At 42.1% G+C, this 16,178-nt stretch overlaps 1 protein-coding gene across 1 annotated transcript in view; it reads left to right on the top strand.

The window, feature by feature from the left end:
• The window catches only part of LOC135225693 (arginyl-tRNA--protein transferase 1-like), a 128,623-nt gene that overhangs the window by 62,385 nt on the left and 50,060 nt on the right, over positions 1-16,178 (top strand). The window contains exon 6 of the mRNA XM_064265045.1: positions 12,210-12,371. Within this exon, the coding sequence (XP_064121115.1) occupies positions 12,210-12,371 (162 nt within the window). The remainder of the gene's footprint in view (positions 1-12,209; positions 12,372-16,178) is intronic.

Here is a 16,178-nt window from a genome sequence, read left to right as displayed (position 1 = left end):
ACCGTATTCTACATACGTAATATTTTCATCCTTTTCCAAACTTCTAAATTTCTTAAGGTATGCCTCCGGCATTAACCTGTACGCGCTAAGAACAGTTTCTTTCACAGTATCATAATCATCACATTCCTCCTTAGACATGCAACTATACACAGTAAGTGCCCTACCACTCAAAACTGACTGTAAATATAAAGTCCACATTTCTTTAGGAGAACCTACTCTTTCCATTAACTTCTCAAAACATGAAATATTTTGTTACATCATCCTCATCAAACTTTGGTACTAATTTCAGCACTGCGCTCATACCTAACCTATCAGCTTCATTTTCATTCTCGCCTGTCCGACTGTTACAAGTAATTTCCCTTAACCGAGCAATTTCCAACTCATGCATACGTTCTTTCTCTCTTTCTTCCTGCTGCATTACCAACATTTCTCTCTCTTGCTGCATTTTCATTACTTCTCTCTCTTGCTGCATTTTCATTGCTTCTCTTGCTTGCTGCACTTCCCTCTCAGCTGCTCTTTCCTCTCTCTCAGCCGCTCTTTCATCTCTTTCATACTTCTCTCTTTCTTTCTTTTCAACATACTCACGGAGATCATTCCCCTCTAGACCTGGAAGCTTACCTGACTCAATAAACTTTCAGCATCTCACTCATTTTGGTTCTTCTATATTCTCCCTGTTTCAAACTGTTACAGTGCTGAATAGTCTAAGCAAGGTCGCCAAAATGTTACGAATCCCGAGAGAGGTCCGCTCCAAGTTCGATATTATGATAAACAAAAAGAATTCAACACCAACAGTTGAAACTGGGGATACAAATATAGAAAGAAATGCTAACAGAACATAGGTTTATTTACAAGCTTACAAACAAAGATAAATGCAGAATGGTTTCTCCTATTTACATATCACAAGTAAAATCTTACAATGCATGAACTGGGGAAACAGTGAGGCAATGCAAATACTTGCTGGCCAGTTTTGCGCTGTCGGAGATCTATGCTCGAAGCGGTGGCTTCACAAAAGGAGAACTGTAATTGCAGACGTCGTCTTGACTCCATATTGCAGAAAACAATGTCTATTCTTGATATACTTGAAGGGCAGGAACTCCTCAAATCCTCTTGTAGAAAGTTTTTTCTCTGAAGTCTTGCTCTATGTCGAAATGCCTCAGTCGTCCACTCCCAGACGACTTGACCAGATCCCGATTAAACTCTCGAGCGCCTTTTTCTCTCTGATCCTTCGTCTGTTCCTTCTTCTCTTATCTCTCTCGGATGATCTCTGATCTCTAACTGATGATCTCTGCTGCCGGGCTCTCACTGATGATCTGATCTGTGACTCTTACTGATCTCTTCTACTTCGTCATTCGTATTTATATGGTGACCTGGGGGCGGGGTCTATGGGGGCAGAGCACTAACGTCACAGACTCCCGAGATGACCAGAACGTCTTAGAAGAATCTCGACAAAGTATTGCATTATGTTTCGCTGCATTTTCTGCCGACGTGAAAGTGACATAGATAAGCTCATTTAAAAAATGCAGTATCTCTAATTCCATGAATGGTACCGAAGATAAATGTACGATAGCGACGATGAAGCTGAAGTTGACTCACCGGAACCAGACTGGAATCCATACTTTTGGCAAATGTGATGAATCTTGTGATATATGTATGAGAAACATTTAATGAAAAAGGAATATATTGAACCCCTCTCCATGTATTTGCAGACTTACATATTCACAGATTTCTCTCTGGACCATAAACCCCAGTATTCACTGTATTTTTCTGTGAGAAATATCCACAAATTCCTGTTTTTGTTTATTAATTTCATCATAAAATGCACTTTTTATACATTCAACTTCCCTGCCAGATATATACTTAGCTATAGACTCCGTCGTCCCCGACAGGCATTCAAATTTCGCGGCACACGCTACCGGTAGGTCAGGTGATCTACCGCCCTGCCCTGGGTGGCAGGACTAGGAACCATTCCCGTTTTCTAATCAGATTTCTTCTGTCGCCCGGACCATCAACATTGTTGTTGGTTCCTCTTGACTGGATTTTCTTTTTTCATCGACAATTGATCTTCTTGACCGACTTTTGGTGACGTATCTGGATTGTTGGATTGGCATACGCTTTTGTGGACTGTTTTTGTGGACTTGCTTTGGATTTTTCTTAAAATGTCTGACGCCGGAATGGTTGTGAGACGTTGTGTGAATGTAGGCTGTAAGGTGAGGTTGCCGAAAGCTTTGGTAGACCCTCACACCGTATGTATGGGTTGCAGAGAGTATGAATGTTCTTTCACTAATACTTGCAAGGAATGTGAGAATTTGAGTGAGAGAGAGTGGAAGAATCTAACTACTTATTTGAAGAAGTTAGAGAGAGAGAGAGAGTGAGGAAAGCTTCCTCTAGAAGTTTGAGTAGTTCTAGATCCAATGAGCTAGTTCCTAGTTTGGGATCTTCCCCTCTTGTAAGAATTGCTACTTCTCCTTCCTTTTCAGCCTCTTCACCTATTGCAGATCCTGTAGATTCGACAAAAGAACTTGCGGATCTAAAAGCAGCCTTCAAGATCATGGAAAACAAAATGGCTGCTCTGCAAGGTAAGGCTAGTGATATTACAGTGGACAGTGATGTGAGTGTCCCCAGTGTGGTGGAGGAGCATCTGGTCGGCTCCACAATGCTCCCAGGTCTAGACCTCTTCCAAGCTCCCCTGCCCAGGGGAGAAGGAATGTCAAAAACCGTAAGGAGGTTGTGGAGAATCCCCACCGATCAGGTGTCCCTTCGGCAGGCTCTGTGACACCCCAGACTGCCAGGGATCGCTATTGCAAAAGCGTCCTGCGTGAGTGTTTCTCATCGTCGGGGTCTTCGTCGGGGATTCTGATCGCTCGCGACCACTGAAGAGGAGTTGGAAGGCGCCGACTCTTGACTCGAGCCCGGAACGCTTCCCTGAGGAGTCTCCTTCGGATGTTAAGAGGGCAAAGAGAGCCCTATTGTCACCAGTAGTTGGAGTGGAGCCCATGGACTCCTCCCCTCCTCCTTCTCCTCCTCCCGAAGAGGATAAAGAGGAGGCTACTAAGAGATTTCTAGTATCTATGCAAGAACAGATATCGTCGTTGGTAGGAGTGCTTTTAAAGGAACCTCCTCGAAGGAAAGACACTTCCCTTCCCATCAAGAGGTCCTCCAGACGTGTGGAGGTCCCTGCCGCCAGGAACGAGGCTCCTATTAGGAGTGAGGCTTCTAGCAAGAGCGAGGAGCCAACCAAACGTAAGGCTCCATACTAGGAGGTGGAAGAGTTCGTTCACGGACGTACGGCACCTTCCAGGAGTGAGGAGTCAACCAAGCGCAAGACTCCTACCAGGTGCGAGGAGCCGATCAGGCGTCTGGCGCCAGCCAGGAGTGAAGAGTCACCCGGAGGCGGAGCCAAGAGCAGGAGTGAGGAGTCACCAGGAGGCGAAGCAAGAGCCAGGAGTGAGGGTCACCCAGGAGGCAGGAGTCAGGAGGCAGGAGGAAGGAGTCAGGAGGCAGGAGTCAGGAGTTAGGAGCCAGGAGGCATGTGAGTCAGGAGCGGGTCAGGAGTTAGGAGTCAGGGAGTCAGGATCAGGAGCAGGAGGCGGAGTCGGAATTCTTCCATGAGGCAAGATTAGACTAGACTCGTATCCGAAATTGATGACTCTTCTCCAGACAGAAGCACCTCTCCTTCGGATCGTATGAGGTCTTGGAAAGACTCTTCCTCCAAACGAGAACGTTCTCCCTCTTCTGATCGGGTTTTAGAAGAGGTGTCTGAAGACGAGCTCCCTACAAATGAGGGGCTCTCGAACTATAAGACATTAGCCTCCTTATTACTGCAAGAGTATGGAGACACTCTTAGTCCAGCCGCTCCTCCTTCTCCTTGTTCGCTCTTTTCGAGTACTGCTACAGTAAAGTCCTCTGCTTTCCTGAAAATGAAACCAGCGATTTCGATGAAGAAGGCCCTCCAGTCTTTGGATTCATGGATGGGCACTAAGAAGAGTTGGGCAAAACAGTGTTCTGCATGCTTCCTTCCAAACTCCTTGGAAAGAGAGGTATTTGGTACGGGACAGGAGAGACTATGGGTCTTTCTCTTCCTGCATCGGCAGACGCGGACTTCGCTAATCTGGTTGATGCCTCCAGACGACACTCTTTAGGGTCGGCCAGATCTACATGGAGCATTTCAGAATTGAACCACTTTCTTAAAGGACTATTCATCATTTTAGAAGTGTTCAATTTTCTGGATTGGTCTCTCGGAGTTCTAGCTAAGAAGTCTCAGGACTCGGAGTTTCTTAAGAACCCAGAAATTCTCCATAGCGTCCTGGCATGCATGGACAAGGCGGTACAAGACGGTTCGGGAGAGGTTTCTTCACTATTTGGAGCTGGTTTGCTGAAAAAGAGATCAGTTTATGGATCCCTTTTGTCAAAAGCTGTTTCTCCTAGTCAGAGGACCGCGTTATTGTTCGCCCCTCTGTCAGATCATCTGTTTCCTTCTCAGTTGGTGAAAGATATATCTCGCTCACTAAACTGAAGAAGGCGACAGGAAGTCCTCCTTGTTCAGATTTCGAAGAAGAGTCGCCCTGTAGTGTCTACGAGTAAGAAGGACTCTCGTCCTCTCCTCAGCACCCTTTCGTGGAGTGCAACGGCTCGTCCCCCTTCCAGAAAGAAGAGCTCTGATAAGAGAGGAAGGTCTTCCTTCAGGCCCTTCAAGAAAGGAAAGTGACTTGATGATCCTCCAAGCACCAGTAGGCGCCAGACTCCTGAACTTTGCAGGAGCCTGGGCGCAGAGAGGAGCCGACTCTTGGTCGGTTTCAGTTCTAAAGAAGGGATACATCATCCCCTTCGAAGACAGTCCTCCCCTAACCTCTACTCCTCGGGAACTGTCAGCGAGGTACAGAGACCCTGTAATGAAAAATACTCTCCTTCAAATGGTGGATCAAATGTGGGAAAAGGAGGCCATCGAACTTGTACAGGATCCACTCTCCCCGGGATTTTACAATCGCCTTTTCCTTGTACCAAAGGCATCGGGGGGGGGTGGAGACCAGTATTGGACGTAAGCGTACTGAACCGTTTTGTTCAGAAGTAGTTTCGAATGGAAACGTCCGCCTCGGTGATGTCAGCGCTACGTCCAGGAGATTGGATGGTCTCTCTCTGGACTTACAAGATGCATATTTCCACATTCCCATTCACCACTCGTCAAAGAAATATCTTCGGTTTATGATAGGGGGCAAGATTTTTCAATTCAGGGCTCTGTGTTTCGGCCTGTCTACAGCTCCACAGGTCTTCACCAACCTGATGGCGAATGTAGCAAGATGGCTTCACCTAGAGGGAATAAACATCTCCCTCTACTTAGACGACTGGCTGATCAGGGCCAAGGCAGAGAACCAGTGCTTGGAGGACCTGATGATAACACGGAATATGATACAATCTCTGGGATTACTCGTAAACCTCGAGAAGTCGCAACTGATCCCCAGCCAGAACTTGGTCTATCTGGGGATTGGGGATTCAGATGGATTCTCGTGGTTTTCGGGTATTTCCTTCGCAAGAGAGAATCACTCGAGGCTTGTCAAGAATCTCGAGCTTCTTAGAGAGAGAGCACAGTTCAGCGAGGGAGTATTTGAGCCTTTTAGGGACTCTGTCCTTGCTAGAAAAGTTCTTCTCTCTGGGGAGGCTTCACCTTCGCCCTCTTCAGTTTTTCCTGAAAAAGGTTTGGAGTTGGAAGACGGGGCAACTCTCAGACTCTTTCCCGATTCCACAGGAGGTGAAGAATCACTTAAAGTGGTGGATCCTTCCTCTAAAGAAGAACGAAGGCGTGTCACTTGCCCTGCAGAACCCCAACCAAGTGTTATTTTCCGACGCTTCGGAGTCGGGATGGGGGGGGAGCGACGCTAAGGAGCAAGGGAGGTGTCAGGCACCTGGACAAAGGAGCAGGTGTCCTGCACATCAATTGCAAAGAACTAGTAGCCATACACCTGGCCTTAAGATTCTTCGAGGAGGTAGTCAGAGGCGGGGTGGTTCAGATAAACTCGGACAACACCACGGCTCTGGTTTACATACGCAAGCAAGGAGGGACTCATTCATTCTCCCTCTATCAGCTAACAAAAGATCTGTTAACCTGGACAGAGGAAAGAGGTATAACTCTCCTCACAAGATTTGTGCAAGGGATAAGAAATGTGAGAGCAGACAGGCTAAGCAGGAGGAATCAGGTCCTCCCCACAGAGTGGACTCTACACGCAGAAGTGTGCCGAAGTCTGTGGTCTCTGTGTGGGAGGCCTCACATAGACCTATTTGCTACGTTCCTCTCCAAAAGAGTAGAGATCTTTTGTTCTCTAGTAGAAGATCCAAGAGCCTTTGCAATCAACGCGTTTCTCCTGGATTGGTCGGGCCTAGACGCCTACACCGTTCCCCCAGGTTCAAGATCCTGGGGAAGTACTCAGGAAATTCGTGGCTTCAAAGGGCACGAAGTTGACCCTCATAGCCCCATTTTGGCCAGCCCAAGAATGGTTCACGGAGGTACTGGAGTGGATAGTGGACTTCCCCAGGTCTCTGCCAAGCAGAACAGATCTACTCAGACAACCCCACTTCAAGAGGTTTCATCACAACCTCCCTGGTCTCGCTCTGACTGCCTTTCGACTATCGAAAGACTCGTCAGAGCGAGGGGATTTTCTCGCAAGGCTGCAAGCGCTATCGCTAGAGCCCGCAGATCTTCAACGAGAAGAGTATACCAATCGAAGTGGGAAGTCTTTAGGAGATGGTGTAAGAATAAGAAGCTGTCCTCCTCCAGTACCTCTATAGTTAACATTGCCGATTTCCTCCTCTTTCTTAGAGAGGAATCGCACCTTTCTGTGTCTACAATCAAAGGATACAGAAGTATGCTGTCTTCAGTATTCAGGAATAGAGGGCTAGAGATTGCAGAGAACAAGGATCTCCACGATTTGATTCGGTCCTTCGAGACTTCGAAATCAGGGTCTCCGAGAACACCTAGCTGGAATCTGGACGTGGTCCTGAAATTCCTTGCCTCGGACAAATTCGAACCTCTACATCTTGCTTCCTTCCGCGACGTCACTAGGAAATGTTTATTCCTGTTGTCTCTCGCGACGGCCAAGAGGACAAGCGAATTGCACGCTCTGGACTCCAAAGTGGGGTTTAAAGGAGATGCGGCTATCTGTTCATTCCAGACATTATTTCTGGCGAAAAATGAAAACCCATCAAAACCTTGGCCCCAGGAGCTTTGAGGTAAAAGGCCTATCTAACCTCGTAGGCAGAGAGATAGAGAGGTCTCTCTGTCCGGTTAGAGCTCTTAAATTTTATTTAGAGAAAAAGAAGCAGATGGGAGGCTGTCAACAAGGTCTTTGGTGTGCTGTGAAGAACCCCAAAAGACTCATGTCTAAAAACGCCTTAGCCTTCTTTGTGAGAAGCGTGATTACTGATGCGCACAAGAACTGCCCGGATGAATCCTTCGGTCTTCTAAAGGTTAAGACTCATGAGGTAAGGGCAGTAGCAACGTCGCTGGTGTTTCAAAAGAATATGTCTCTCAGGAATATCATTGAGACTACATATTGGAGATGCAATTCAGTTTTTGCGTCTCATTACCTGAAGGATGTGAAAGTGACCTATGAGAAATGCTTCTCTCTCGGTCCATTTGTATCAGCGGATACAGTTCTGGGATTTGGAGCAAAATATTTTATCTTAAATGTACATAAACCCTCTTGTCAGATATGTGCTTGGTTTCCTATTAGCAAGCGTACTGATGTCGCACGGGCGGCTGGTGTCATTGCTGGTAGGGGACCAGGGGTATGTATGGCTAGTAGGGGGGTACAAAATATTTTGTGTTTTGTTATAAATGTACGTGTATTTATGTTTCGAGTTATTGGTTGTTTGTAGGGAGTTTGGGGATAACTCCTTGCAACTTTAGAACTAACATGGATGTTAGGATCAGGTGATCGGGATCGGTGTTGTGCTCCTTGAACAAGGTGTAATGTCATGTTAGTGGAATAGCACCCAATGACAAAGGCCTTTAGGCTCTGCCGAGTAAGTGGATAAGACCCCATTGGCAGACCCACAAGAACTCTTAGCCATAGATCAATATCTCGCTGAGGCTCTTGAGGCAAAGCAGACTCCTGGGCAGTAGCCACGAAGTCTTCCGCCTAATCAGGTAGGAACCAAGGTTTATTAATACCTACAACATATGTTGTTTACCTGTCTATTTCAGTAGTTAGCTGTCTCTTACCCACCACCAATGGGTGCTAATCAGCTAAGTATATATCTGGCAGGGAAGTTGAATGTATAAAAATGATATTGTCATGATACAATAAAGTTTTATTCATACTTACCTGACAGATATATACGATTAATGGCCCACCCAGCCTCCCCGCAGGAGACAGGTGGAAGAGAAGAAATCTGATTAGAAAACGGGAATGGTTCCTAGTCCTGCCACCCAGGGCAGGGCGGTAGATCACCTGACCTACCGGTAGCGTGTGCCGCGAAATTTGAATTTCTGTCGGGGACGACGGAGTCTATAGCTAAGTATATATCTGTCAGGTAAGTATGTATAAAACTTTATTGTATCATGACAATATCATTTTTGTGATAAAACTATTAAATAACCAGGTATAAACATTTTTTAGTGGGGTTTCCTTGTTTTAACTAACAAAATAGGCAGTTTTATTATGTTATCCTAAATGTTATTACTACTGTAATTACCAAACCATTCTAATTTCTGAGTGGTTACCGAAAGATAAAGGTTTCTGTGAGTGTAGCCGTAACTCGATGTTTACATTTTCTTAGCAGGTATCGCATAGGTAAAAGTTGTTTTCATTGATATAGAATTATTCCTCAAATAGGCTATTTATTTTGAAGGTATGCCAATAATTTATAAGGTAAAAATGGTTTTTTTTACCTTTATTATCAGTTTATTTCATAAGATAAGTATATGTTAGTTTAACTAGACCACTGAGCTTATTAACAGCTCTCCTAAGGCTGGCCCGAAGGATTAGATTTTTATATATATGGTTAGGAACTAATTGGTCACTTTGCAAGAAGAGAATTTCTAATCACCAGAAATAAATTTCATAATGTGAAACTTTTCATGTATGTTGGTGGTTATCACACCAGGTCAAGGCTAGCCTACTGATAAAGATCTCTTAGAATTCAAGATTTGATTTTTAGAATGGTAGTGTAAGACAACCCCCAATTTTTAGGGGTGAATTTTGGGATTTACAAGTTGTCTTATATGTGGAAATATATGGTAGATATCTGACACACCATCACCTTCTGGTTAAGGGAAGTCATAGTTGGGGCTTACATCTCCAAGGAGGGTGAGAAGGTGCCTAACAGAAGAGTCAGGACTTATGACATCAGAGGTGTAAGTCCCTCCATCAGCTACAGGAAGAACCACTCTGTCCCACTTGTCCACTTTCATGTCCTCCTCCTACCTGAGGTACCTAATACATGAGTCCATGGACACATTCATCCTGAGGCCAATAGTGGAAGCCCAGCAAGTTATATTGGGGCATTGAGCCCCAGGAGGAGTATTCTGCTGGGAAGTGGGCAGTTCATCAAAAGGAGCAATGTAAGCAATTTGGTAGCTACTGGAGGGGAACCTCCTTTGAGGGAAAGTGATAGTATTAATTGTAAGTAGGAAGCTGTGATAGTGAGGGCAACTTTCCGGGCAACTCGGCACCGCCTGGGCACACTCACCTCTGGTAGCAGGGGAAAGATTGTCCTCCCGCTTAAAGGTGAGGTTCTATTTATGGAAGCGTAGTTTGTATTTTCATAGGGGTAAATAACAAATTTTATAAATAATTTGTTTTTTTCCCAGGATAAGAACCATAGCTTTCGTAAAGGAATTCACTCTCCTCTCCCACCCCTCGCTTTCCCTATCTTTCCCATTACAGGAGCTTATTTATATGGGAGCAGATGAGCTGGTTTTCATTGTGGGTAATGTAGGCTGTCTCAGGTCACTTGACTCATAAGCCTACCCAACATGATATTATTTTTTTATAATTAGTCAGTGACAGCTGAATCATGCCTTGCACAAAAAACTCCATTCATGTAAGCTATGATTCGTAGCCTATGAAAAATACAAGCCGTTTTTAAAATTAATTTTTTGATAGCTAAAAGTTTTTATGTCTTTACTTGGCAGTAGGTATTCAAAGCATGTGAAATGAGAAATTCTCTCAACAGTAAAATAGCTTTTTATTTATTTAGGGTATTGCATATCTTTTCTAACCTTTGTTTACACATAGTTTACTTCAAACTCTAATGTTTTGAATTGTTTATTTAGTATATCGTAATTTACAAGGATTTTTCTAACAATTATACTGTACATTAAATCTTGAGCAGGCTACCATATAGTTTATCAGTCTTTTAAAAGAATGTGACTAAGAATCCTTTGAGATTTTTGTTAGAGTTCAAGTTTTATATTGTAAAACACACACTGTTTTTGCTTACTGCTAAATTGCTTAGAGATACTTCTTTAATAGTTCTGCAAGTTTTTTGTCCATGAAAAGATTATGGTTTTGGCCTCTTTGTAGCCAAACAATTTTTTTTACTATAATATATTATTGCAAGTGAAAATTAGTTAAATTATGACATCAGAACATTTAGACTGAAGTTAGTTAAGAACAGAACTTTTTTACTTTACAGAACTTTCTTTAGTTTTCATGATCAAATATTTGAAAACCCTAGTACTTTCATTTCTTTTGCAGTACAAAAATTACTGTAATTGTTGGCGTATTAGAAACATTTTTTTTTTTTAGGTATAAAAAAAACTGTCCTGCAGCCATATTACGTATGGGATACCGAGCACTGTAGGCTAGGATGATACTGCATAGGCACAAAAATTGTTGCTAATATGAAAAATTGTTACTATTATTATAGTAAATTGTGTTATTAAAAATAAAATATTGAAAATAAGCCAAATTATCAGTTTGTTATCAAAAACTTACAACAACTTTCGTATGATACGTCAGCAGTTAATTTATAAGGGAAGCTCACATCTCACTGTACCTCCATCCCAAGCACACAACCCACAACTGATAAGTCTTACATTTTATAAGGAATTTTTACCTTTAGAAAACATTTATTTCTTCTCCGAATAAAAAAAAAAAAATCATTTCTGTCAGTAATTTGCAATAAGTGGATATAAACAAAGTCATAGCACCATCATCATGTCCGGTCCCGTTAACACAATATTATAAACAACTATACAACTGACTTGGGAAGGAGGTAAGAGTTTGAGGACAGTTTCCCATAAAGTTGTTTATGATAAATCTCATACTGGTCCTAACTCTAGGCTAAAAAAACAAAAAAGGCACTGTTACAATATCAAATTGAAATAAAAAAAACTAAAAATAGCTCAATAAATGTATGATGAAACATACTAATTTTTTTTTCCACACAACATCTTTGTAAAATAGGTGTGCATCTGATACGCCAGCAAATATGGTATGTTACATTTCTTTTCCAGTGACATCCAACAATTAAAACATGTATGGTTAACTTTTTTTGTACAGTTGATGTCATTGGGATCTCAGGAGGATAGAATTTGCATGGTGTCTTTAGAATCTCAAAGGGTTAATCTCATCCATGTCTATTAAATAATGTCCTTTATTATAGAGACCATCTCTTTTTCCATAAATAAAAGACAAAAGAGGGAAAATTGTAGTTAACTGTAAAGCATTTCTTAAGTCTTTTTAAGAAATCTACCCTAATGATTAAATCACTAACTGAGATTCCCAGTCTGTGCTCTGTCAGTGTATTAAAGTAGATACTGCTGTATCTTCAGGTAGCTTTGTATCCTTAAGTATTTGCATATAACATTATTGAAACTTTGTTGTATTTATGGATGGGTTCATTTAATTTTTGATGGCTGATAGGATGATTGTCCAGTATCTGATGGTAAGCTCACAAAATAATATTGTCCTTTGTATGATTAAAAATTTTCTATGCATTTTCCAGTCTTTTTTTTTTTTTAGTATTATAGAGCTGTGCAGTGTAACTGGTAAGGCAAGATTTTGAATGTCTCAATTTGCCAAGGTACCCCTTTCACTGTCTTCATTTTATTTTCACTGTCTTCATTTTATGATAATAACTTTTCTATTTATCCATATATAAATGGAACGTTTAGTTATATTTAGCAAGCTGAGGAGTATGAAAAATATGGTAGCAGTAGCATTTTGGGTTATTGATCATTTTAGTAATAATTACAATTTGTCAACTGTCAGGTTAAGTTAGTCCGATCCCATCCTGGAAGTATGGGATTTGTCCAAACTTTTGGCATTGCTTATAAGGTATACCAAAAATACCAGATTAACATCCATGGCGACAGTCCTGATAGGTGTTCCGAGTCGCAGTTTAGGCGGTTTCTCTGTAATTCGCCACTTGAGGTACATTTAAAGAAACTTCTGTGATTTCCCTCTGTTGTGGCAAAGGAAAAAAAAAACTTGGAAGGAAACCAATTATAATGTTAAAGTCCATTCACAAAATAATTTGGTTTTACATTGGATGTATTGTAAAATATTTTATGGTACAAATGTTTTGTTGTTATTATTTTTGGTATGATGAATTTTTTTTGGTAGACAGCTGTTTCCTTCCATGTTTTCCAGTTGCTTGCTTGTCTTGGCTATCTCTGATATCTTCAGCCTTAGCATTGATACCTTCTCCTTTTCAAGTGCCTACCTCTTATACATTTGTCATGCTTTCTTAGTTTGCTATTTTGGGGAGTGGGGAAGGTATTTAAACTCGGTGAAAGTTTTAAGGTAATTAAGTTTCTTTTACCCCTCTAGAAGAATGACTTCTACCATTTAAAATCACATAAATGTTTATGACCCAAACTCACTTTGTGTTTTAAACATCAATGTTATTTTTGTTTTGCATTAATTTTAGTTTTATTGACCAAGAATCCCAGTTAGGAAATGCTTTGTGAAACTAATAGAGGAGTGGGTTTTATTTGCTTTCACATATAAGGAACATTTATATTTGTATTTTATGTTTTTGCCATATAAGTTTGTGGGCCAATCTACCAGGAAGCTGTTTTTTTTCTTGTATAACATAATTGTGTTGTTCAGGTTGATTGATTAGTTTTTGCCAAAAGTTCTCACAATCTGTTCAAGCAGTTTCATTTGCTTAATCAAAGTATTGAGTTCTCCTCTTAAATTGAATGTATTTGATTTTTTATATTTTAAAATTTGGATATCACAGTTAAACATAGTGATATAATTTGGAGTAGAATAGCAATAATGCTGAGAGGGCCTTTTTCAATTGAGTGTGTCATTTCCTTTGCTGCTGTTCGTTTGGGGCCTTTGAAGTGTGGATGGCTCAGCACATATTCAATTTGAGCGGGTTCATCTCTTCATTGCTTTGATAAACTCATATTGAATATGGCAGCATGATGTATGGTCATTATTCTTGGCAATGTATTTATTTGTAAATTATTCTTCACTGGAATAGATTGTCAGTCAGTCTTTGCAGTGTGCAAAGCTATACCATAAAGCAAAAGGAAAGCATATGCAACACCAAAGACTATCGTGCAAAACAGAAATTTAGAATTAGGTAATTGGTTTAGTCCTTTAAATGGTCAAATACTGTCACAATAAATAATACGTATAGTTTCACTCAGTATCCAGTTTATATTTGATTTAAGGAGCAATTGGGGTGAATAGTATTATTGAATTATTTTTTCAGTTATATTTATTGTCAGCTTCTTAAAAATTAAAATATTGATTTAGCTAGTAAAACCAATGTTGGTAGCATATTGTCTCATATTTGATATAAGTACAGGCGGCAGCCCTCCATTAACAGCAGCATCAGTTAACGGCGATCCGGTTTTACAGCACTTGTCCAGCGACGCTGTTAACTGGATTTTCAGTGCCGATGTTTGGTTAGCAGTTCCAATCTCTAGTTAACAGCAGCAACAATCTGGTTAACGGCACTGATATTTGGTTAGTGGCACCTTTAAGCAGGTTTTTATTGCTGTTATTGCCGATTTGCAGTTAGCAGCATCGGTCGGGAAAGGAACCACACACACACACACACACACACACACACACACACACACACACACACACACACACACACACGCTGTTAACCGAGGGCTGCCTGTACTATTAAGCTATTTTGTAACTCAGGGGCTGCTGATAAATTCAGGAGAGATTTGTGCTCTATTTTTATAGGTTTAGGGTTATGAATAAAACATTATCTGAGAAAATAATAAGGCTTCATATTATGTTGGGAGCTAATTGTATTAACATTTAACTTTGGTTGAACTTCTGAATATAGCAATATATACTAATAATAATGACAATATTAGTAATAGCAGGTAAATTATGAAGCAGTTGTCTAAAGTAATTTTTTATATCCCAACTTTTTGGTAGTTCATGCTACCATTTACAGAGAGTTAAAAGCATCAAGGGTACATACATTAAATATTTATACCCAAAAACTGGTCTAGAAAGAAAGGGGGCCGCCCTACTATTTATTGGATGGTCATGGTCCAGAAGCTCGCTGTGTCTGGCTGAGCAAGGGAGGCACTGAGTTGTGGGGTAGGGAAGGCTTCACTTGCTGGGCTTGCCACTCAAGGAGGAGAGTGGCTGTTGCATTATCCCAGGGATGTTTGTAATTGTTCTCCTGACTGTGATTGAAAGGATGTCTCATGAGTAACAGTAAGTGTGAGTTTCCAACAAAGAATGGATAGGACCTCTTTGTAAGCGAGGCAGCAGTGGTCCATGTCACTGTCAAGAATTGTGCTTTGTTCATGTGCAAACAAACCTTTGGTCTTAACAATAGGATAATTTTATAGCGCCCAGCTGGGTCCGGTTAAACAATCAGAGATTGTAAAGCAAGGAATCTGTGAGATCTGCTACGTCGGTGTTGTTGGTTGGGACTGCTGCGTTGCCTCGGTCCTTTGTGTCGTCATCGTTTGCTCCCGTGACATCATCGCTGCCATCCAGGGCATATCCTCTTCCATCTGTGTTGTCTGCCTCCTCTTTTGTGGATCCGTCCGAGGCTTTATGAGATTGGACTGTTTTGGAGGATAGGTTTGCTGCCTTCTCTGCTGAGAAGGCTGTGAGCAAACATGTTGCATCGCCTCCCCTTCTCCTGCCAAGGTGTTTAAGGAAGGAGTGGTGTCTTCCTCCCCGCCATCGCCTCCGTCTCCACCACATCGACGTATCAAGCGTTGGAGGGTTAAGGACTTTGTTACTTCTTTGTCAAGGAGTGAAGAGCAGTACGTCCGTGTTCCTGAGAGTTTTATGTTTTGTCTGCTGCTCCTTGTGGTGTTAATGGGAACGATCCATCCCTTGTGCAGTTTACTGTTGCTGCGTCGTCCTCTTCTTCGGGACACGAGTGTGTTGCAGCCTCGCATGTGCGTGCGCATAATGGTGATTTGTCTGCTGCTTCTGCTCCAGTGCCTAATCATCGGCGTAAGGATCTTAAGGCGCCTGTGAAAAGATAGTAAGTTGTAAATGCAGAAGTGATTCAGATGGGGTGCACGTACGTATGTCTGCTCTGCACGGATGCATATGTGGACATGTACGTGAGTCATCTATTATGAGTTCGTAATAGTTTTCCTAGTGTTGTGATTGGTTGGTCGCTGGTGCGCTGCTCCAGTCTGGACAGGTCTTTGGTGTCTGTTGGCTGGCACCCCCGTTTCTTTGGCTGCTGGGTATGCAGTTGGTTTGCACTAGGAAGGTTTGTTGATTAAGCTTGCATCTTTTTCTCGTCGTAGGTCTTCATTGCCAGAGCAGGAGGAAGGAGACACACACAGGAGTTTTTGTCTTCTTTTACTGAGGTTATTGATCTCATTCGTGGGTTCAACAATCTGGAAAGGAACTCGGGCTCGGTCGTCTTACACTCTTAATTGCTTGGAAGCCTTGCTGGGGACTATGCAAGATCCTGTCATCTTTTCAGCTCCCTTTATCAGGGCATGTCCAATTAGTCTTGCAGAAGATGAACACCTCTGTGTCAGACCGGGAAGGATCTCTTCAGTCAAGGGGTTCTTCCAAGTTGCTTCCTCCACCTCTCTGGAAGCATAGGAAGTATTACGTTACGAACTCTGTCTGCTTGTTGCCTTGACATCTTAACCAAGACATCATACGTCGCAAGCCAGGGTTGACTCTGGAGCAGGTGAGGTCGGTGGTGCCGTCCTTGTCACCACTTTATGCCATGGCGATGAAGATTACAGCAGCCTCCATGTT

This window comes from Macrobrachium nipponense, chromosome 13, assembly GCF_015104395.2.
Source record: "Macrobrachium nipponense isolate FS-2020 chromosome 13, ASM1510439v2, whole genome shotgun sequence".
NCBI lineage: Eukaryota > Metazoa > Arthropoda > Malacostraca > Decapoda > Palaemonidae > Macrobrachium > Macrobrachium nipponense.
Note: the sequence above shows the minus strand (reverse complement) of the source record. Positions and strands in the feature narration are given on the sequence as shown.